This window comes from Trematosphaeria pertusa, assembly GCF_010094035.1.
Source record: "Trematosphaeria pertusa strain CBS 122368 unplaced genomic scaffold BU26scaffold_11, whole genome shotgun sequence".
NCBI classification, from domain to species: domain Eukaryota; kingdom Fungi; phylum Ascomycota; class Dothideomycetes; order Pleosporales; family Trematosphaeriaceae; genus Trematosphaeria; species Trematosphaeria pertusa.
In genome coordinates, this window is record NW_022987222.1 from 26,189 (window position 1) to 47,007 (window position 20,819).

The following is a 20,819-nucleotide window of genomic DNA, read 5'->3' on the forward strand; positions in this document are numbered from 1 at the left end:
CTATACTACTACCTACAGCTCTATTACCTCTAGTAAAAACAAAGATAGAAGAGAAGAGAGCTACTCTTCTACCTACCTACTCTACGTAACTACTACTTATACCTATATAATTTACTTTTCTATACCTACTACTACTCTACTACTATACGTGCCTAAACTCTCTAGTCTATTATATTCTATATACTCTATTACTACGTAATTACTAATATACTCTACTACGCTACGTCTACGCCTACTCTATCTAATACCTACTCTTATAAACCTTACTCTATAATGTATATAAAGCCTACAATAAATAGTAAAGATAGTATAAAGACTAAAGAAGAGAACGTGCCTCTTCTATAAACCTTTCTACTACTCTATCTACTCTAGCTCTACCTACGTAACCTACTTACTCTATATACTAACTATACTAGTAGCCTACTCTCTCTAGTTTATTCTGTTCTATATAGCTAATTCTCTCTACTACCTATAGAAGAACTACCTACTACTATCTACGCCTCTTCTTCTACTTGCCTATATAGGTAATCTGCTAAGTACTACTCTCTACTACTCTACTATCTAACTTCTACGCCCTCTGCGTACTAACTACTTCTATAGCCTAAATCTAATAGTCTATTATACTCTACTACAACTAATTATAATGTAATTATAACTAACTACTACCTAGCATAGCTAGTTTATTCTAGTATGTAATTTCTCTCTCTAGTCGCGTTATTGCTATAACGTTACATTCTTAAGGAAGAGAGTACTAGGCTCTCTTAGGCCCGTGCCCCGCACCGCTACTGGCACATGACCCCTCTGGGGTGACTTATTTCATGAGTAAGCAACTCCGTTGCGTAGCTCTTATACTTCGCTGCGTAGAACCACTCCTGGTACAGTGGTTCACTTTGCAGATAAACGGAACCCTAACCCTAAGCCAACGTGGATATAAGGCGCCCAGATCGCAGGATTACCCTCTTCGCGTATCGCATAGCCAGTTCCCAGGTGTCTTCCACCCGACTGTCTTCGAAGCAGCCGCGCCGCCGCGTGAACACCCCGCGCCACCGCGGCGCCGTTCCAGCCGCCATCCCGTATCGCATCATACACCTGACGTGCCGCATCGGTGGAGTGCTCATCGTCGACGGCCCAGAGCGTGCCCACGACATGTTGGAATCCAGACAGCTGGCAGGCGCCAATCAGATGGACTGCCTCGTCCGCGAGCGCTTCAGCCTCGTTGACACCAGTCGAGCAGGCCGACAGATAGGCGAGGAATGGAGCTGTCGCCTGCAGCTGCAGATCCCTGAGGTCCGCCACCGTCAGCGGCTGCGTCTGCCAGTCCAGCAGGAGCAGGCTGCTGAGCGAGGGCTCGGTGTGGTTCGTGTGGCCATGGCCAGCGAAATGGAAGACCTTGCAGGACGGGAGGAGCCGCAGGACGTCTTGCCTGCACTGCATGGGCCGGATTGCTTTGAGCTGGAGCTCCGGACAGAATCCCTCGAGCATAGCAACTTCCTGGGCGGCGAAGGGGAGGTCCTTATTCGTGCCGAGTCCAGGTGTCCGTCGCATCGAGACCAACACCGCCTTGTTAGCAGTAGTTACAGCGGTCTCGCCCCGTTGACTTTGCTGGCGGCTGTGCATGAGTACTTTGACGGACAAGCTGTACGAAGACACAACACGGTCGAGGACCGTTTCCGTGGAATCATGTGTATGTTTTCCAGCAGCATGAATGGGAAGGTGTGTGAGAGCGCCAGTAGGTATCCACCATATGCGAGGCCAGACATCATCCGCCGGCGGTCCGTGATAACCAAGCTCCGCGAGAATCGGCCGCGCGGCAACTACCCATAACCACTCTAGTACGGAGTTGGTGCTCGAGAAAGACTCTAGCGTCGGGTCGGCCTCCCTTATCCGCTGAGCCTTCTCTTCGGCATCCTCCATCCTTAAGTCAGGCAGTGGCAAGGTAGTGATGCGATGTCGCTCGATGATGAGGGCGTCGCAGCGGTAATAGCTTGTGTTTACAATCACAATAGGACCCGGCTCCGCCTCAGCCATTAGCTGCTCGGCCGTCGGCGGGAGGAGGAACGTGCTAAATCCTTCCTTAGTGCGGATTTCGGCGATGACGTGATTTAGCCTATCTTCGGCCTCTCGCCGCAGTTTGCTCTGTGCTCCTTGAGAGACAGTAGGGTCGCTGTCCATAGACGTCCGTGAGTCGTTCATCGAGGAAGAGTCTAAGACGTCTCGGAGCGCATCGAATCTCTCGGCCAGACCCGCATGCTTCTCGCGGAGTATAGAGAGGTCGCTACGCATGTCCAAAAGTAGGCCAGCAAGGACTCCACGACCCAATTCTAGGACCTTAATGGCCTCATAAGCACTCTTTCCGGCATTCAGAGCGATGGACGCAGCCTGGGCAGCCAGGGCAGGAAATTCAGAAAGCATAAACTGCCTATCACTGTTCTCAAGAAACCGGGGAGTGGAACGTTGCAAGAGCATCACCGCTTCAAGCCAAAGCGCACTGGAGTCCTTCCAATTGCAGTACCTGGAGAGAATGATAGCGGCTCGAGCCGATAAGTAAACACGGAGGAATGACGGGGCGGCCTGGTTATAGAAGCCTTCCGTAAAATAGCGGAGAGCTTCATCGAGGTCTTGCTTTGAATTAGTCCGTCCGTGTCTTGTTTCGAGATCACCAGCTACGTTGTTCAGCATGCCACATCGATCAGGATGATCGTGAGGCAGAGCTTGCACGGCATACTGGCCCATTTTAATGGCATTGTCGAGATCCTTGAGGCGTGCCGTCTTAGCATATCGCCTGCTATACATGACTCCTAGGGCGCTAAGGCGGGTGGCGCGACTGCGTGAATCCCCTGTTGGATAATTTATTAACCTCTCTAGAATGTCGATAGCCTCATCCGCATCGTCCAGGTGACCACTGTGCTTGAATCGGCTGCCGAGTGCGTTTGCCCAATGGAGCATAATACCAGGGAAAGCGGTATGATCTTCCTTACAGAGTTTGCTGGCTTCTTCAGCAACAGCTATAGCGCGGTTGATGTCGGCAAGGTCCTTTGTGCGCTCGAACTTCCGGAGCAGAGTAGTTGAGAGCCCCGACATTATTATGGCACGATCGAGTTGGCGGGTACGCAGACTGTCTAGGCTTGCTTCCATCGCCGTGATAGCGCGATATATATCCACCATGGCCCCAAACTGCACAAAGCGCCTCTCCAACTCGATCCCAAGGTTCATTAGTGACCTTGATCGGTTTGGCTCAGACGGTGGTATGGCGTCCACAGCCTCCTGTATGGCCTCGATGGCAGCGTCCAGATCGCTGACACGTCCAGTCCACTGATGACGCTGGCCGAAAGCTGACCCGAGGGTATTCAATAAAATTCCCCTACTGTTGTGGTCTGAAGGCATGAGCTCTAATGCCTTTTCGCTACATTGAATAGAGCGATCGATATCGGCCAAATTCCCAGTTAGCTGAAATCGTCTATTCAGCCACTTCCCAAGGTTTTGCCAGCTAGCAGCTTGGCCTATATCGCTAGCATCCGTTAACTGGACTGATTGTCCAAGCGCCTCGATGGAACGATCGAGGTCGCTCACGGATGATGTCCGTTCAGCTCGGTTGCCGTACCACACTCCCAAAGTGCCGTAGATGGTGGCTTTGCCCGTATAGTTGGAAGGCATGGTTTTCACAGCTTGCGCAACGGCCTCTATAGCTCGATTGAGATCCTGGAGTTTGTCGGTCTGCTTGAATCTGGTGCCTAGGCAATTGGCAAGACTGTTTAGTCTGCTAGGCCGAAGGTGGCTTCCGACGGGCGCGGCTTCGAGAGCCAGCTCAGCGGTCTCGACTGCCCTGGAGATATCATCTTCCATCTCCGTCTTCTCGGCACGCATGGTCAGGAGGATAGCCAGGTGGCTCAAGTTACTCCCGTAGTAATCATTGTCGGGACCTGCAGCGTCGACTGCCGCCTCAGCGATTTTAATTGCGTGCTCAATGTCCTCCATTTCCCCAGTCTCCTTGGCTTTTCTGCCCAGCCACATCGATTGGCGACCCATCCAGGCCGCTCGGTCGGCGGCGTTCCGGGAGGCCAACCGCACTCCCCGTTCGGCCAGTTTAATTCCCAGGGTGATGTCGCCGTAGGACGCTGTACGATGGAAACGCTCGTCGATTGCATCTATTTGGGACTCTATTCGACTCAATAGCCGTGAATCCCCCGGAGGTGTCAGCTCCACAAGCTTGGTTGCAAATTCGATGCTACGATCGATGTCTTCAGCTCTCTCTGTCTGAGTGTAGCGCTCGACGAGCAGATATTGGAGAGTCTCCAGCGTTTCTGTTCCCGCTGGATCGTGCCATAGGATGCCCTCTTGTGCCTTATTGAGCATATCAATGGCGTCTCCTAGGTCTTGCGCCGATTTTGTCTCCTGGTATCGCAGCTTGAGAGAAATCCCAAGCATAAGGAGTCGATTTGAAAGATTGGAAGCCCCACGTTCAGTAGTCTGAACAGATTCGCGAGCTATGTCAATAGCACGGTTGAGATCGGCCATATCCTCGAAAGCATGGTATCGCATCCGAAAACGGTTTGCCAAATTGATCAAACGGCTAGGGTGGGCGGGGCTGTTGGTTGGCGTAGCCCGCACTGCCCTTTCGGCCATCGCGATTGCTTGGTCGATATATATCCTGCTGCCAGACTGCTCGAACTGTCTCGCGAGTTGTATTGACTGCGCATTCAACCAGCTGCTCTCACTGTCGAACGCAAAGCCGGACGGGATCACGTCGCGCTTGACTGGAAGACGTGACATGGCTCATGGCTAGGCTTGTGGGTAGTGTTGGATTTTAGCTGCTCTGCAGGTTCAAATATTTCTTATCGTAGCAGTCAGCCGTCATCAATGACCACAAAGTATCGATATAAACAAAAGCCCTGCTTCCTCTCGAGGCTAGTTGTCCTGTAGTCGTGCAGGGAGTAGAAATGGATCGGCCCGATATATGAGAGCTTAAGGGGCGAAGATTAGACGCCTCGCCAGCTATGTAGTAGGTGCCAAGACCAGCGTGCATGTGCCGCAGCACCGGTGAAGGAGGTCAACTTGAGTTTGAGGGTGATGAAAATAACCCACCATAATCAGCGGAAGCTACCACTCGCTTTTACTGCCCCATCCTCCAAATGAGAACATCCCGCCAAATGCTTGCTGGGGTGTGAACGAATCGGCTGAATGCGTGCATGATTCTGACATCCCGCATGCAAATATTTGATGTATGTGGCATGTCTAATATGCAGAGTGGTCACAATCTTCCGTGATACAGCCCATGTCCTATCTCCCCTCATTTCAGCTCGTCCGCACTTATGCATTCTCTTCCACATCCGGCGTGCAGCTTCGGCCTTCCCTTTGCCCTGTTCATCGACATAAGGCCAATGAGACTGTAGCTGCCTGTGAGCTACCCATAATTCACATCCTGGGCATCCTATTACATGGATGTGGTAGGCGTGGGTCGGCCCCCGCTTGTGATCGGACGGGGCGGTAACATTTGCGGGCCGCCTCGCCTTCCCTGTCACGCTGCGATCCCTCTCTGGGAGTCGATCATGCAGACGAGTGCACGTTGTATCCCAAGTATTCATACAAAGCCATAGCTCTTCCAAACATTCTTATTTTACCGACTATGGTCGAGTCGAGCGGGCTTCAGCTTCACCAGCACTGTTTCCATTAGGCAGAAGCTTCGAATTCCATACCAGAGAGACGAGTAAATGTGTGTAATCTCCTAACAAGGGTGCGACACGTCATAGTAAACACGTGGCCACTTTTACTGGCCACGGCCGAGTAGAGCCAGCCACAGCCTCACCGGCACTGCTTTCATTAGGCAGCCACTTCGGACCTCATGTCCTCGCCCACTAAGGAGTCCAGTAAATATGCACCATCTTCCAATAAGGCTGCGACACGTCGTACTCAGCCCACCTCGAGAACGCATCCTATGGTACCGAGGAAAACGGCACTGGTATCCTCCACTCATAGCACGGTAGCAGAAAATGAGACGGCCCTTGTGCAGACGGGGAAATGGGTGCCGCATCAGATGTCAGAGCTCGAAGTAGCGACCAAGGCTTGGATTCATCAGTAAAAGCTCCACCCCGTCCGCAAGGCGCATCGTAATTTTGCATCTATCATCGCAAGCGTACCTCAAATGACCGGTCTCGAGAAGAATGGAAACTGTACAGAGCTCCATAGCTAGGCGTGCTTTACTGATCGGTAGCTCTTACGACGAGCTACGCGGAACCGAAAACGATGTGGCGACTATGGCTGAGGTCCTCCGCAGCTATGGCTTCCATGTAGATGACGCGAACTACGTCAAGAAACTCTGTGGCGCAGATGCTACTCGCAAGAAGATCCTACAAGCTTGGGAAGACATCATATCGAGTACATCTTGGGACGACGCCGTGGTTATATACTACTCCGGCCATGGTGGACTTGCCCAACCGAAGCGATCCGATGCGTCTTCCGAGCATTCTAAAAATATTCAGTTTCTGGTCACCACTGACTTCAACCTCGCCACCGATGAATGGCTCGGCATCATGGGCGACGAGATCTCCAACTGGCTGCTACGAACAACAGGCAAGACGCGCAACGTCACCTACATATTGGATTGCTGTCACTCGGCACGCTTGGGCCGTGGTCCCCGCGGCGCGGTCTCGCGGAAGCAGTCTTCATTCGACTACGACGTCCTCGCGGAGCACCGGCTGAGGCTTCGTGAGGGGAACAAGATGCTGGAGAACGAGTTCTGGACTAACCCGGACGTAGTGCGCATTGCTGCGGCCGCGGACCTAGAGCCCGCGTGGCAGTATCAGAACACTCGGGGGCAGTACGTCGGCATCCTGACCGAGAAGCTTGCCGAGATGATGAAGGATGCTAGCGGTCAGATGTCCTGGCGGAACATCATGCTCGGCACCAAGGCCCTAGTGGAGCGCGCCTTCGATGACGACGACTTCCAAAAGCCCCGATCCGCCGGCGCTGACACCAGAATTCCCTTTTCGCTAGACAGGGGCCCGTTCTCTGCTCTTCTCGCCGAGGTTGGACCAGAGTTTACAACCATCAGCGGCGGGAAAGTCCACGGGCTTCAAGCAGGAGACGTGTACACGCTAGTGCCGTTCAGAACCGAGGGACGCGACGCCCACACTACGCCGACTACGGGGCGCCGAGCCACAATATGGAAAACTAACGGCTTCAAGGCAGTTGCGCTAGATGTCTCCACGGAAAGTTATCCCTTCACAGAGGCCTTGGCACTTCCATATTCTCGCCGACGGCGCTGGCCCATGTCCGTGTCGGGGAGCGTCCAGCATGCCGAGGAGCTGTTTAGCAAGTCTCCCTTTTTCAGTCGTTGTGAAGCAGGAGAGAAGGCAACGGTAGAGCTAAAGGAAGGCGAAAACAGTGGCGAGATCGCTCTCTTCGCTGGCGGGACGCAACTCGGATCAGGCCAAGCGAACAATCCCTGGAACGTGGAGAAGCTCATCTCGATCGCACACACGTTCGCGGAAGCTCAAGCGATTCTGACGTTGGAGGGAGGCACAGGCGATGAAAAATTCAAGCATGGTCTAAAGATTGAGATAGGTGCTGTTCAGGATTATGAAGGGAATCCTAGACTGGAATTCAGCGCTAAGTACGTTCCTAGGAGTAGTTGTACTCACCATGTGTGCGTTCGGGCATGGGCTAAGAAATAACAGCTCGGCCGAAAAACCTGGACAGCTTGGTTTGGCCGCTGGGGAGCAATACTACATTCGATTCCAGCTTAACGATGACCTAGGGGTCTTCATAAACACGTTCCGGATCGACGCCTCAGGCAAAGTCACACTCGTCTCCCGGGCGTGGGAGACTGGAGTTCATCTGTATCAGGGGCATGACTCTGAGACTCTCGCGCAGCGTCGCCTCCCAATGAAAGGAATACCCATCGAGTGGCCAGTGGCCGTCCCGAAAGCTCCATTTGTCCAAGAGCACTTCGTCTTTGTGCTATCCAAGAAGCCGGTTGACTTGCGCTGGTTAGAGGCGGCTTCGCCCGAAGAGTATCTGATAGCTAGAGGAAGAGACGGTCGACCCCACGCGGCTCGGGACGAAGTCAACCCATATGACGTCGTACAGGTCCCGTACATGTTGCGCATGGCAGAAAAAACCGAAGAGGCTGATGCCATAACACAGAAATCGATCACGGGGCCCCAGCTCCCGACACCCGAGGACATGGAGGAATGGGACGAGCTTTCCTCTGAGTTAAAGAATGTGGCTGACGTCGAGGCAAAGGGTATGCTCGGAGGCATCATGCGAACGCTCAAAGGTATTCCCAAGTGTGTATGGGTTGTGAACCAGCATAACGAGGAGATCACCGTCGTGATTTCCCAGTTCAGTCCCACCTACGACCTCACCGAGGGAGGCATCAACGTCTCTGCAAGTGGTGGCGGCATCAATTTCACCAGGACAGTATGTCGGCTTCCATTTTGATCAGCGGTGCTTGTTATTGTCGAGTAACGCGAATCTTTACTGACACGCATCCACGAGCAGTTGTGGCGAGCTCCATCCGCGTTGAAGGTGCTTGCACCACAGGCTGAAAATGCCACCGACTCACTAGTGTCAATGCCATTCTGGACACGGAAAGATGGTTTTGGTGTCATCTCGATCTTCGTTGGCCCCGAAAAGAGACTACTAATTGGTAATGACCGCGTGCCGATGGGCGCAAGGGTCTATTTCCAGGGTTCGCCAGAGCTGAAGATCGTTGAATACGACTCAAAGAATAGTTAAGTAATGTAAACTAGATAGTAGCTATAGGCGGCTTATGTATTACCGCTCTTGACGATAAAGTATAGTTAAAAATAGCAAAGAATATTTAGTACGCGTAAATTAACTATTTAGCACGTATACGCTAAAAGTGCGTCTTAGTTTTCGTTTACGTTCTCTATATAACTGGATGTCTTATCTCTACGCAACTAACGACAACGTCACCGAGATCCCGAGGTCGCATATTGGGCGCTAGGTTGCCGCTTTGCCTAACGAGTAATCGCGGAACCACTTCAAAAGAAAACCGCGCAAAAGGTTCGGGGCGATAAGAAAAGCCACCGCCGGTTTGCCGTAAAGCTTGCGTATCCCCTACTACACGCCCCGTGATAAACGCCGCATGAGCTGCGCTGCGCTAAACGTCCTCGGTGCCTCTCGCCATCCATGGACCTGGAAACGACACGAATTGAAAATTCGGGACCGCCCGCCACTGCGGGATGTTGAACGAGGCTGGCTATAATTGGTATCACCTCTATCAGTACACGTGGGATGTCGATCGCGGCACTCCAACCCATGCGAGTGATGCTGCATCAGGACGCCAAGTACTTTAACGCCTCCATCATGGACTCCTCCTTGCGCTCGTCCTTACAGCCCAAGCTATTTATACTACTTTGACCATCCCAGCTTACCTGCACCGACATGAGTCCTGATACCATGCTCTCTCTCGTTCTTCCAGCGCTCGCTGCCCTCGGTTTCCTTCCAGTGGTATGGACAGCACCGGTTGTACGAAATGTCGGGTCCAATATGGAGAAGATGGATCCTTACCCCGTCTATAAGATCAAACCGAAGGTCTTCAACCTCAGCATGTTCGACCCAGAAGCCGAGATATGGTGGGGCATCCCCGAGTTTGATCTCCTAGCAAAGAACATCACCGTTCCCGGGTTCTCTCCACTGTTTCCAGACGCCCACTGTACCGCCAATGGAGACATATGCCAGCTCGTCACCGGAGAATCCGAAATCAACGCCGCCGTCACGATAGCATCTCTCGTTGCTTCTCCCCAATTTGACCTGACTTCCACCTACTTCTTCGTCGGAGGTATTGCTGGAATCAACCCTGAAGTCGCCACAGTCGCGTCTGTAACTTTCGCTCGCTACGCAGTTCAAGTTGCTTTGCAATATGAATTCGACATGCGCGAGATTCCTAGCAACTTTACGACCGGATACATTCCACAGGGCAGCACGCGGCCGGACGAGTACCCCCAGTCCATCTATGGCACCGAGGTGTTTGAAGTCAATGATGCTCTCCGGAAGCTCGCTATTGGCTTCACTCGGACGGCGACATTGAATGACAGCGCGGAAGCCGTGGCGTATCGCGCAATGTACAACACATCAGATGGACTCTACGCCACTGCCGCCGAAGCTCCTTCAGTAGTTGAGTGCGACGTCGCCACGAGCGATGTCTACTACAGCGGCAAGCTTCTCGGAGAATCGTTCGGCAACTACACCACGATGGTAACCAACGGAACCGGTGTCTATTGCACCACTGCACAAGAAGACAACGCGACTCTCGAAGCGATGCTGCGAGCCGCTACCGCCGGTCTTGTCGACTTCTCGCGCATCATCATTATGCGCACTGCGAGCGACATGGACAGACCGTATCCCGGTGAGCCTGCGACGACGAATCTCTTCTGGGCGAACCAAGGCGCGTTCGAGCCTGCTATTCAGAACATCTATCTCGCGGGGGTGAAGGTAGTTGAGGGAATTCTTACAGCGTGGGATGCGACGTTTGCGAAGGGCATCAACGCGACGAACTATGTTGGAGACATCTTCGGAGCGCTTGGTGGAACGCCTGATTTTGGCCCCGGAGGCGTCTTCGATGGCAACCCAGTCACTCTCTCACGAAGAGGAATTGCGAGGCGTATATTGAAGCAAACTAAGATAAGGGGATAGGAACGGTTACACTGCGGAAATAGCCCGCCTATACCCAGAAGCCAAAATACGAAGAGACTCTGAACCCAACCCTGCGGGCTCTTAAAAGCAAAGCTTCGTCCGTCTTTCCAAACTGGTACAAGAAGCTTTATACCGGTGAGGCCACCTAAGACCAATCACAGTAAGCCATTGGGATACGGTCGTCACTCCATTCCCCCTTTTCACAGTTCTTCCAAGCGTCCTTACCCCCACCTCTCTTCGGGTCTTCAAGACACATAATTGCACGCCTTTCAGGGCAGTGGAGCCAACCAACGTCTCCATTTTCGCCTCTTCTACCAATTCCCTGGAAGATACAGTCTTCGGCGTATCCTGCAAACCGCAAGTTCCATTCGCCCTGTATGAATGGGGTATCGTATCCTGTTGCCCCCGGTGCTGTTTTATCCTGTTTGATATGGTTTTCAGCGCATGGATCTACGGCCGTGCCCTGTTCGCCCTCAAAAAATGTCCAAGCTTGCCATTCCTCTGCTCCCGTACTGATGAAAGTTTCGTAGATTATCTGTAGGCTCTTCGGGTCGCCTTGCGGTGGCTCTGGTGTCGGTGACGGTGTCGGTGACGGTCGAGGCTCTTGGGTTGGTGCTGGTTTGTTTTGCGGATGTAGGATGTATATAAAGCATCCATCTTTGGCCGTGCCGCCCGGAATGTCAGAGCTGTTCTCGTCGCACTCATCGATAGGACCATTGAGATTGGCAACGCAATCACCCTCATCTAACACTAGGTCGTTGAACTCTCCACAGTCAGGGCTCTGACGGAAGGTGATATTGAGAGTGTTGTTATCGTCGAAATCGAAGAGCCCATCCAGTGGGTGACCGATGGTTACCCCCTTTCCTTTCTTGTCACCGCAAAAGGTTTTGACGTTTTCTTGTGCGACTGTTCTTGGTACTTTCTTTGGATCACCCTCCCCAAAGCCACATAATACCTCGAAATCCGGTAGACGGGCGGGGACATGCTTCCAAAACTTTTTCCAGTCGACATTGTCAAGGTTCTGTATTCCGAGCTCTTGCAATTTGATTGCTTGCGCTTCAACCGTCGGTGTCGGGGCGAATGTCTCTTGAGGTGATGTCCAGACACTTTGAGTGAGATGATAGAATATGAGGCAGGCTGCAAACTTGTGACTGCCCATGATGTCGCTTTGAATGTGAAGTCAAGATCTCCACAACTGTGGGAAGTTTGGCAACTCCCTTGGGTATATGGGATCTTTTGTATTTTGTTTGTATGTGTCACGTCCCATCACGAGAAGAAGACACGGTTGTATGCGAAAATAAGGTATGCCGAGCGCGAATGGTCGGTCGACAGCGTGGGCTCCTGCGCATCCTGTGCCGCCTTCGCCCGACAGTGCTGAGCAGACAGCATTGCGAAGCTGAGACGTGTTTCACGCGAAAATGCTTATAAATTCAACCGATCGTGTATACTGTGTCATGTCCGTATGTATGGCTAATGAAAGGAACGTTGGAAGAAACCTGTGCCGCGCCTTGCGCCCCCACACGGCTAAGCTGAAATTCAAACCCCTTCACACATCAGTCCACTAACGTCAGGACAAGTTTAAGAAAACTTTTTGCCGTTAGCCGATGTGATACATAATGAAAAGATGGGCATTACATCCCTCCGTTCCACAACGTGTCTGTCTTGACCTAAAACGCGAGGAAGCCCACTGAGCCGTGGAGAGGACAGTTCGAGGTCTTATGACTCTACCGCTAAACATCGCATGCATTCCTTCGTCTCTAATTCTCTTGGTGTTGACCGTACACATCGTCTTTGCTAAGTGTCCTTATCGTAGCAGGAAGACGTGTACTGCTTCGAAGCATGTATAATATAGCCGGTCCTGGTTCATCTCGATAAACCCATGAAAGGCAACTAGCCCATTACAACTGGCCACAATGAAGTCACTCTCCAATTATGTTGCTTTCCCCTTCACTCTTTCTTCGCTTTTTCTCTTTCCGTCTTTGCCATTCACGAGGGCCTACATGATTGATTGGCGCAGTTGCACCCAACACGGCGTGGATTCTATCAAAGATGCGGTGGATGAAGCTCTCAACATCGCCCAGTACGCAGTCTACCGTGCAAGCGAGAACAATCCCCAACTTGGAGACGTGGCCAAGCAAGCGCTCGGGCCCCATTGGAAGCAGAATCTTGTCGGTGCGCATCATGCTTAAAACGCCATTACCAACTCTAGATAGACTGACTTGGAAAGATCGAATGAACGATGTACCTAGGGCGATTGGCCAGTACACTGGGGATTACGACGATTTGGTCCCAAATGATAACACCGTCGCAATCCATTGCGGTGAAGGGCACCTCACACGCATCTCCAACACTCGGGAAGGTTTCGATCAAATCGTAGACAAACGATTTCCTGAAATTGGGTGGGAAGTACCGTCCGGCAGCAATCCCTGTACGCCTGTCACCACTGCTTACAGATACGACACGGACGACCTTACAGGACCACATTCCGTCATCGTCCTGTGTGACGGCGCTGCACCAGCAACTCTCAGCGCCACCAGGGTCATTGGAGACAACTGGAATGGCAAATGGAGGGGTGAAGATTATGATACTTTCGGCGGTTACACTTCGAGCACGCTAGTACACGAGTTCATGCATGCCATCCGAAAGGGCATATCACACACGCTCCCTTCTGGGAGAGCGGAGACATACGCTTTCGACGAGATTAAGGCGCTCAGCGATGAGGACAAGATCAAGAACGCCCAAGGCTACTCTTTACTGGCGACAGGAATGTGGCTGAGATATAACACCATGGGCGCGGATGGTGCGATGGGCAGAAGGTTCAGTCGGAACAACCGACCTGGTAGGGGCCCACATATGTATCCAAAGTAAGGATTCTTCTCTCCGTCTTAGCGTTCGCGTTCTCTTGGCCTTGTACCTTTGTACCATAGCGCGATCAGCGGTGGAGGATGCAGATTCCCAAGGCACGCCGGTTGTTGGGAGCACTTACAGTCGAGATTAAGGGCGCGCATCTATAGAGATGTTTGTGGCATACGTAAATACGGGATGGGGAATAATTTAGTGCAAAACGACGACGGTCGCTGTGGTGGCACAGCGCCATGACGTCACTGTCTACTAAGCCACGTTGCCTGTTCCCTACGCCACATCAGCCTTGGGAACCCCGCTGCGGGTGGAGTTCGCCATCCGTCCTTCCATCCGTCCTACTAGGCTTGATAAGTCTACCACCATGAATTCTGTGAACGGAGATGTCCTCTATTACATCTTGTTTGATGTGCGCTCGCTTGCCCTCCGTCGTGCGTCTTCTGACGAGTGTTTCTAGGTATGGACATCGCATCGCCCATCTCTTCTGAACGCGACCTTGGTCTGCAAACGATGGCACAGCATTGCCCAGCGAATCCTGGATGGCCATCTGGACCAGCTAATCGTCAGCCCAGTAACGGAAGCGCGCAACAAACTCCTCTTTGACAGAATCGAATCCGACGCAGTATTCCAGAAGCGGATTCACACGATAACTGTTGCCGACGTTTTCTCGTCCGGCTTGGTCCACATCCAAGCGGCCCGTTTCTTTCCACCCCACGACCTTCCAAGAGTAAAAGGCCCGTATGGATGGCTCGAGCCACGTAGCCAATCGACCTGGAACCAACTCGAGCATCTCGCGCGCGTCATAGAGAGAAGTTCTCTTCGCAATCTCATGTCTGTCATCAGAATCCTGCTCAAGTATTGCGCTGACGGCCACTTTAGATGGGCCGCGAAACCCCGCATGCCAATGTGCATTTTCGACGCGGTGGAGAACTGCTCGACCTGTCGAGTGCAGATACAGTTCCGCGACGATTATGCAGATTCTCGCTTTGGTCCAGTAACATTTCCGTCCATCGAGACGCCAGGGAGTCTCATAGCACTGCATGGTGTTGCGTCCAGATTGACTCGGCTAGGTATCGTAGTGCCTGCCTTCGACATGTCCTCGGACACGGAGACCACGATGCTCCACACTCTGGGAGACTTACTGTCTAAGTCTCCACTCTCTGCGCTTGAGATACACGCGGCGGGGAGATTGTTCGCAAACAGTGTGGCAAGCCCCGCGTTCAAAACGATCCGCGGCTTTCAGTGGTTGCCCGAAAATGTTGACTGCCCTTTAAGCTTAAGGAAACTACGATTAACAAATTTCTGCTTGTGCGACGCCGATGAGCCCACAGTAATGCGATTTCAGCATTTCGTACAATGCAGAGACATCGAAGAAGCTCATTTCACATGTCCTGCTTTTCTGGACCTTCTCTCCAAGAGGCATACGCAACTCAGTGCTTTGACCTTGGAACTCGATTCTCGATACGAAAGCGCATATTCTTCGTGCTCAAAGCCGCCCTTGCATTCCGGCATTTGGGACTTCCTTCTATCACAAAATCATCTCGAGGTGCTGAGCATTATTAATGGGACAGATGTGGTGCAAACTAGCGAGCTAGCACTCACTGAGACGCTGTTTAGCCATCTGGGCAAATCACTTGAATATTTGCGTATTCATGAGCGCGAGATGGGGTTACGATGGGATAGAAGCACGCGGATTATTCTTTCTCCCTCTACCATACAGGTCATCGGAGAGACTTGCCCACGTCTGCGACTACTCGCAATCGATGCGCCGTGGGAAGATGCCCTAGTAAGCAGCTTGTGCATCACATGTTATTGAGGCCGCTGACGTGCTCTATAGCTATCCAATCATCTCGATTGCGTCCGACATCATGTTGCATTCATATACCACCTTCAGTTGAGCCTAGAGATCGAAAAGTGCGGACAGGCTCCTGCTAGGGTGCCAGTGTCTGTACAACGCTGCGTCGACATGTGGCATCACCTTCGGGATTCCCCAAGTCAACTTCATCTACGATCCCTGCTTGTCTCAATCGGCGCAATGCATCCTCTCGAACGGTGCAACCAAAATCGAATCGACGTCATGACGAGGCATCAACGGCGTGTTCTGATTCGGAGAGTAAACGAACATGAATCCGAATCAGGGAACAGAGGCGATAGTCTGATGGCAACGTGCTTGAACGTAGACGAGTTCGAGGCACGATTACGCTATGATGGCAATGCAACATACGGTGGACTATCGAAGGATCATCTAGATACAAGGCGGAAGTATTGGATAGAAGGGTCAAAGACTGAACCTATGTCCTTGCAGCAGCCTGATTTCTGTAATCGCCCTAGTAGATGAGTAGTGTCATAAGAGTGTAGTAGTTGGATAATTACGCAACGTTGTTCTTAGCACGTAGTTGTTAAATAAGTTTTTCTTTCCTTAGAAAGACCCACTATCTTTCTACCGGAAGCTTCCTCATCAATTTCGCGACATTCCATCAGCACCCGCTCAAGCCTCTCACGCTAGAGAACCTCCGGGCTCCAGAAAAAAAAAATCACACTGCTCACCGCCCACCCAACGAACCACGGACTCTGCGTCCTGTTCCTGGAGCCAATCCGCGACCGCAAGAATATCCTCTCCACGCCTGGTGAAAGCCTTCATCGCGTCTGTCCTGCGGCTCCCACTCGCTGCGTCCACTACACCATCCGCTCGCGGTGGGTTTCGTGGTGACGAAAACGTCGTCTACACGTATTGTACCCGCCGCCCCCATCACGATCGTCTCGGAGAGCAGCTCCGTCCAGGTCACCTCTTTACGCCGACTACCTGGAGCGAGAAGAAAATATTTTCGCTGCGAAGCAGGCTTTGGAATCTACGAGCGACATGTGAAGGTAATGAAAACGCCGTGGCAGTCGAAGCAAGCGTGTCAATAGGTGTACGACTACCAGGTAGCTGGGCGACGGGAGGTGAAGTGGACGGAGTCCAGTGTGCCGCCGCGCGAGGTGGAAGTGTTACTATATTTGAATTAACAGCTGGATTTGTGATCGAGAGGAATGTATTAACTTACTGGAGCAGATTAAACTTGTTGGATAGGTAAACAGGAGGCCTCATGTGAGTACTCCGATTTCGCTTCCCATGTAATGGCGTAAGTCACTTCGACGCTCCCAAACCCCAAAACCGCTAGATATGCGCGATCCCTAAGAAACCAAGCCACGCAACAACCATCTTACACTCGGCTCAATGCATATTCACCTCTTCACTCCACTATCCACCCACTCGGCCCTCATTCCCCTCCAAAGCCCCTCGCTTCGAGCAAACCCCAACATCTTCTTCTCCTCCCTCAGCTCCTCTGCCCTCTCCTTCAAAAACTCCCTCGCCATTTCCACATCCACCTGCCCATGCTCCTCTTCGCCAGCCTCCTCCAGCAGCGCGCCAACCGCCACCTCCTCGCTCATCAGCCTCAGCAGCACGTCCAAGCATTCGTCCGTCTCCAGGTCCGTCTTCTGCATCAGCTCCCCCGCTTGCCTGCTATGCACGATATGCTCTCTTAGACCCCTTGGTAAGTCCGGTGTTTCTCGTCCTTCAATCTCCGTTCTGCAGAGCGGGCACGTTCGGTCCGGATATCTAGCAGCATCGATGAGCGGCGTGTCCATCCAAGTCTCCAGACAGTGCTTCCCGACGACATGACCGCAGTACTTGATGCGGACGGCGTAGTCTGCGAGGAGGTCCCCAGCGGAGAAGGTGGCGAAGTCGAGGTATGCGTTTCGGCAGACGGGGCAGTCGCGCTCCTCGTTTTGCGCGGACCTGATGGTCGAGAGCGGGACAGCACAGGCGAACATGTCGACTTTGATAGACTGCGCCTTTTCGACGATGCGCTTGCGGACTTTCTTTGCGTGGGCTTCTGAGGCCTTGGATTTGCGCGCGGAGAGCTGTTGCGCCTTTTCTAGGATACTCTTGTACGTCTCCGCGTAGTTGAAGTGGAGGACCAGCGTGTATGCGATGTCCAGTCTCTCTGTTGGGTCGTCCGGATCCTCCTCTGTGAGAGTCATGTAGAGGGATTCCAAGTCTGTTCGCTCGCCTGGGTCTTTCTCGAGGGCGGATCGGAGCAAGCGGACAAAGTGGGACCTCTCACAGAGCTGTTCCTGAAGTGTGATAACGCCGAGGACCCACTCTCGCGCTTTGCGTGTCTCTTCGTCCAGCTGCGCTGCTGCCATGTCCTTGAGGCGAAATTCGATGTTAGCGAGCGATGCCAAGTGGGTCCACGTCTGGCAAAGCTCCTCGAGGTTCTCGATGGCATATACGAGGAGTTTGGGGTTTTCGCCATCCATTCGGATGAGGTGCCGTATTTCCGTTAGACGGGTCAAGCGCTGTCGAATCTGTTTGTACACTGATTCCGTTAACAATATCTAGAAGACTCGAATAAATTGAGCTACGCGTCATGCGCGTAAAAACCAACGCCGTCTTTTGAAGTGCGCTGATGCAATGCAAGAAGCAGCTGTTCGCAACCTACCTGTGGCTGGGGCTGGGGTCTCCTTCGCCCCGGGAAATAGATCTTCCAAACCTGGCACATTGGTCATGATGCTATTGTTCTGTCTAGCGCGGTTTTGTGTATTAGGTGTGGCGGTTGTGGGGTGCAGACCCAAAGAGCGGTAGATGTGGGTACCCGGCCACGTGGACGGCTCGGTTTCACGTGATTGCGGCCCACGCTCATTCACCGCCACTTCTTCCAGGCTTGGTGAATACCAGAGTGTGAGTACGAACGTGCGCATAAGCAGGTCTTGACGTTTCCGCTGGGGCTTTACCTGTTGAAGGTCTTCAGGATGCATTTTCCGCAGTCAGTGCCGTAGAATAACATACTCTATTTCCCGAATTCATTGCTTCTATGGCCGATCTCTATCGTCTAGCTCGTCTCCTACCCGCGGCACGACGAATCCGCCCGACCACGCACCTCCGTAGCCTGACCACTGGGCCGTCACTCAACTCGGAGTGCTTCAAACATTCGAGTTTGCCGACAACACTATTTCCCTGGCACCCATTCGGCCCCGCTCTTCCTCCGAATCCACTTCTCAGAACTGTAGAGGCTCGCTGGTCTAAACCAGCTGGCTAGTGTCAAGTTGGACTATCCGCCGGGGCTGCGTTTGGGACGAATGGGAGCCGTGAAGGCATTGGTCAGCGAAATGGACTGGTGCAGTTTCTAAAGAAGGCAAGACGATGCTTCTATGGGTACTGCAGTGGGCGAAGGTATCTGTGGAATAGGTAAGGATCGCGTCCCTTGACTGGCCATATTTTATATAAGTATGCGGGGTGCTCGTGACGTCTAAGCTAGAGCGCGGAAACGATGCTAACGGTGTCATTTCCCGGTAGGTGTATGAGGAATCTGTAACGCCATATGTGGGTGTCGTGACTGGATATGAACGATAGCATGCAGAATAATGTTATTTCAAAGGATAGAATCTATAAGAGTGCAGGACTAAGGGTATGCCGCGAAAGGAAGGGGCATAGGGAAGGTACACAAAAGTCGCGTGGGCGGGCATGTCCGGAAAGCACGCCTTTTACCTCTCTTGCTATGCCGAACATCAAAACAGGCAAAAGGTACACGACTTGCTCAATAAAGCTTACTTTCAGATTATAACTTGGCTCCATATTCAGGCAAACGCGAGTGAGGATAGAGCTTACGGGGGGCCTACAGGGATTCGCAAGATGCTGAGCTGGCAGGACTTCAGTTCGGATGAGTTGACCCTACACCTCGCAATCAGCATGCATCGTCATTCCATCAAAAGTCCCCACCGCTCCCTCACCCACTGCCTCGTCGCCTCGTCTACAGCCTGCCCCTAAACATTCCCAGCATTTCCCGCCTCCTCGACCGCCAAGCTCCATTGCCTCTGCAGCTCCACCTCCTCCTCAAACCACTCCACACTGCTCATCGTATTACGCGCTGTTTCCGCATGATATTCCAGCCTGCGAATCTCATCTTGATAATTCACCGACTGCACCGTGCGCCGATAAATCGGGCGCGGAAACAGCTCCGTGCGGCAGTAGGGACAGGTATGTGAGTTCGGCTGGCAGGAGTGGATCCATGATTCGAGGCACTCGGAGCAGTAGGCGTGTTTGCAGGGGATGGTAAGGACGGCTGGAGCGGAGAGGGGGAAGCGGCAGACGATGCAGTCGGTGGATGGGTAGGTGGCGGGTAGGGCCGTTGTGACGGTGGTGACCGGGATGTGGCCGCCGACGGACTCAAGTTGGACGGCTTCGTTGAAGCGGGCCACGACAGCATTGAGTTCTATTTGGATGTCAGCCAATATTGTAGTGAGCACCTCCTTCACGTTCCAGCCTGCCGGAGCGTCGAACTGGGCTCTCGCTGCCTCGATTTTCTCAGTCGTGTGTTGGAACGACAGCCCTCGACGGCGACACTGGTAGAAAGCTAGACGCTGCACAAAGGCAAAGCGACAGCAATTCCGGAGTCGCAAGGGGATAGTCGTTTCCCTTTCAGCAAAGTGATTAGCCCGATACCGGTAGAAGGAGACCATATCTAAGACGCTCACGCTTTTCTGTACATCGTCAGGCAAGACCGAGTTCGGCAAAGAGGCCACGACGTCCAGATGTGTGAGGAAGTGGGTGCCGTCGGTTCTGAACTGGTTGCAATGTCGTTGAAGCGGTTCCAAGATGTCTGGATCTCCGTTAATTGGTTGTATGATGTCTGGATTGCCCATGGAGCCAGAGCGGACGTCCCCGACGAAGTAGGAGAAGCTTTCGTCTGCATAGTTATTGGAGAACACGCGTGGCTGCGGGCGGTAGGTAAGGCGGGCGTTTTCCGGCATGCCGATGCGACGGAAATAGCTGAGAGGGGACTGTGGCCGCTGGTGAGGATGGTCGTGGTGCCGTAGCAGGGAGTCCAAGTGCTGCAGGGCACTGTATACGTTTAGGTCTTGAACCGTCCCGGTGGAAGTGCTCATGGTTGCGACTTGCTTCTCTAGATCTAGTAGTGAGGGGCTATAGTAGAAGTGTTGACTTAGAATGATATCATGGCGGCTTATGTAGAACTTGAATATGCAATATCGCCTCCCCAAGGCTAGCTCCAACGAACAATGCCATTGTCAAGACATGCTGCGTTATGAATCAACAATGGGGCTTCAACTTACTACGTACAAGGCCATCCTTCGCCAGAAGCCATGAGCGGAGAAGGACGAATTGACCAAGTCGTCCAAAGAACGACCCAGGTCATATGATTGACGGCGCTCAATCTCTGCTCCCTCCACAGTCGCGAGACAAGCCTAATCCGCTTCGTGGACGTGCAATCCCCTCCTTCATATACACCGTTCCAAAC

The 20,819-nt window shown here is 52.6% G+C and overlaps 8 protein-coding genes across 8 annotated transcripts; 4 read left to right on the top strand and 4 right to left on the bottom strand.

The window, feature by feature from the left end:
- Positions 1–885: 885 nt before the first annotated feature.
- On the bottom strand, positions 886–4,770 carry BU26DRAFT_488445 (uncharacterized protein; the record flags this gene model as incomplete). The annotated part of the gene is made up of 2 exons (XM_033825979.1): positions 886–2,250; positions 2,329–4,770. The coding sequence occupies 2 exons, from the start codon at positions 4,768–4,770 to the stop codon at positions 886–888; spliced, it is 3,807 nt and encodes a 1,268-aa protein (XP_033680797.1).
- A 1,358-nt stretch (positions 4,771–6,128) lies between these two features.
- Positions 6,129–8,750, top strand: BU26DRAFT_461112 (uncharacterized protein). Its single transcript, XM_033825052.1, has 3 exons — positions 6,129–7,609; positions 7,674–8,418; positions 8,500–8,750. Exons 1-3 carry the CDS (start codon positions 6,159–6,161, stop codon positions 8,734–8,736), a joined length of 2,433 nt encoding a protein of 810 aa, XP_033680798.1. The 5' UTR covers positions 6,129–6,158; the 3' UTR covers positions 8,737–8,750.
- Positions 8,751–9,573: 823 nt separating this feature from the next.
- BU26DRAFT_431844 (purine nucleoside permease) lies at positions 9,574–10,659 on the top strand (the record flags this gene model as incomplete). Its single annotated transcript, XM_033823943.1, has 1 exon — positions 9,574–10,659. The coding sequence occupies one exon, from the start codon at positions 9,574–9,576 to the stop codon at positions 10,657–10,659; it is 1,086 nt and encodes a 361-aa protein (XP_033680799.1).
- A 145-nt stretch (positions 10,660–10,804) lies between these two features.
- BU26DRAFT_507488 (uncharacterized protein) lies at positions 10,805–11,818 on the bottom strand (the record flags this gene model as incomplete). The annotated part of the gene is made up of 1 exon (XM_033827000.1): positions 10,805–11,818. The coding sequence occupies one exon, from the start codon at positions 11,816–11,818 to the stop codon at positions 10,805–10,807; it is 1,014 nt and encodes a 337-aa protein (XP_033680800.1).
- Positions 11,819–12,572: 754 nt separating this feature from the next.
- On the top strand, positions 12,573–13,657 carry BU26DRAFT_507489 (uncharacterized protein; the record flags this gene model as incomplete). The annotated part of the gene is made up of 3 exons (XM_033827001.1): positions 12,573–12,831; positions 12,887–13,498; positions 13,587–13,657. 3 exons carry the CDS (start codon positions 12,573–12,575, stop codon positions 13,655–13,657), a joined length of 942 nt encoding a protein of 313 aa, XP_033680801.1.
- A 194-nt stretch (positions 13,658–13,851) lies between these two features.
- BU26DRAFT_521354 (uncharacterized protein) lies at positions 13,852–15,948 on the top strand. Its single transcript, XM_033829513.1, has 4 exons — positions 13,852–13,927; positions 13,976–14,349; positions 14,398–15,304; positions 15,356–15,948. Exons 1-4 carry the CDS (start codon positions 13,883–13,885, stop codon positions 15,854–15,856), a joined length of 1,827 nt encoding a protein of 608 aa, XP_033680802.1. The 5' UTR covers positions 13,852–13,882; the 3' UTR covers positions 15,857–15,948.
- Positions 15,949–16,743: 795 nt separating this feature from the next.
- BU26DRAFT_577071 (uncharacterized protein) lies at positions 16,744–18,264 on the bottom strand (the record flags this gene model as incomplete). The annotated part of the gene is made up of 2 exons (XM_033834396.1): positions 16,744–17,882; positions 18,006–18,264. 2 exons carry the CDS (start codon positions 18,262–18,264, stop codon positions 16,744–16,746), a joined length of 1,398 nt encoding a protein of 465 aa, XP_033680803.1.
- Positions 18,265–19,326: 1,062 nt separating this feature from the next.
- On the bottom strand, positions 19,327–20,448 carry BU26DRAFT_567319 (uncharacterized protein; the record flags this gene model as incomplete). Its single annotated transcript, XM_033833644.1, has 1 exon — positions 19,327–20,448. One exon carries the CDS (start codon positions 20,446–20,448, stop codon positions 19,327–19,329), a length of 1,122 nt encoding a protein of 373 aa, XP_033680804.1.
- Positions 20,449–20,819: the final 371 nt, after the last annotated feature.

Bases quoted from the DNA above. Each gene is read 5' to 3' on its own strand.
- BU26DRAFT_521354 (XM_033829513.1), top strand. From the start codon at position 13,883: ATGAATTCTGTGAACGGAGATGTCCTCTATTACATCTTGTTTGAT. The intron at 13,928-13,975 runs GTGCGCTCGCTT...GAGTGTTTCTAG, and splicing joins TCTATTACATCTTGTTTGAT to GTATGGACATCGCATCGCCC. The intron at 15,305-15,355 runs GTAAGCAGCTTG...CGTGCTCTATAG, and splicing joins CGCCGTGGGAAGATGCCCTA to CTATCCAATCATCTCGATTG.
- BU26DRAFT_461112 (XM_033825052.1), top strand. From the start codon at position 6,159: ATGGAAACTGTACAGAGCTCCATAGCTAGGCGTGCTTTACTGATCGGT. The intron at 7,610-7,673 runs GTACGTTCCTAG...AAGAAATAACAG, and splicing joins AGACTGGAATTCAGCGCTAA to CTCGGCCGAAAAACCTGGAC. The intron at 8,419-8,499 runs GTATGTCGGCTT...ATCCACGAGCAG, and splicing joins GCATCAATTTCACCAGGACA to TTGTGGCGAGCTCCATCCGC.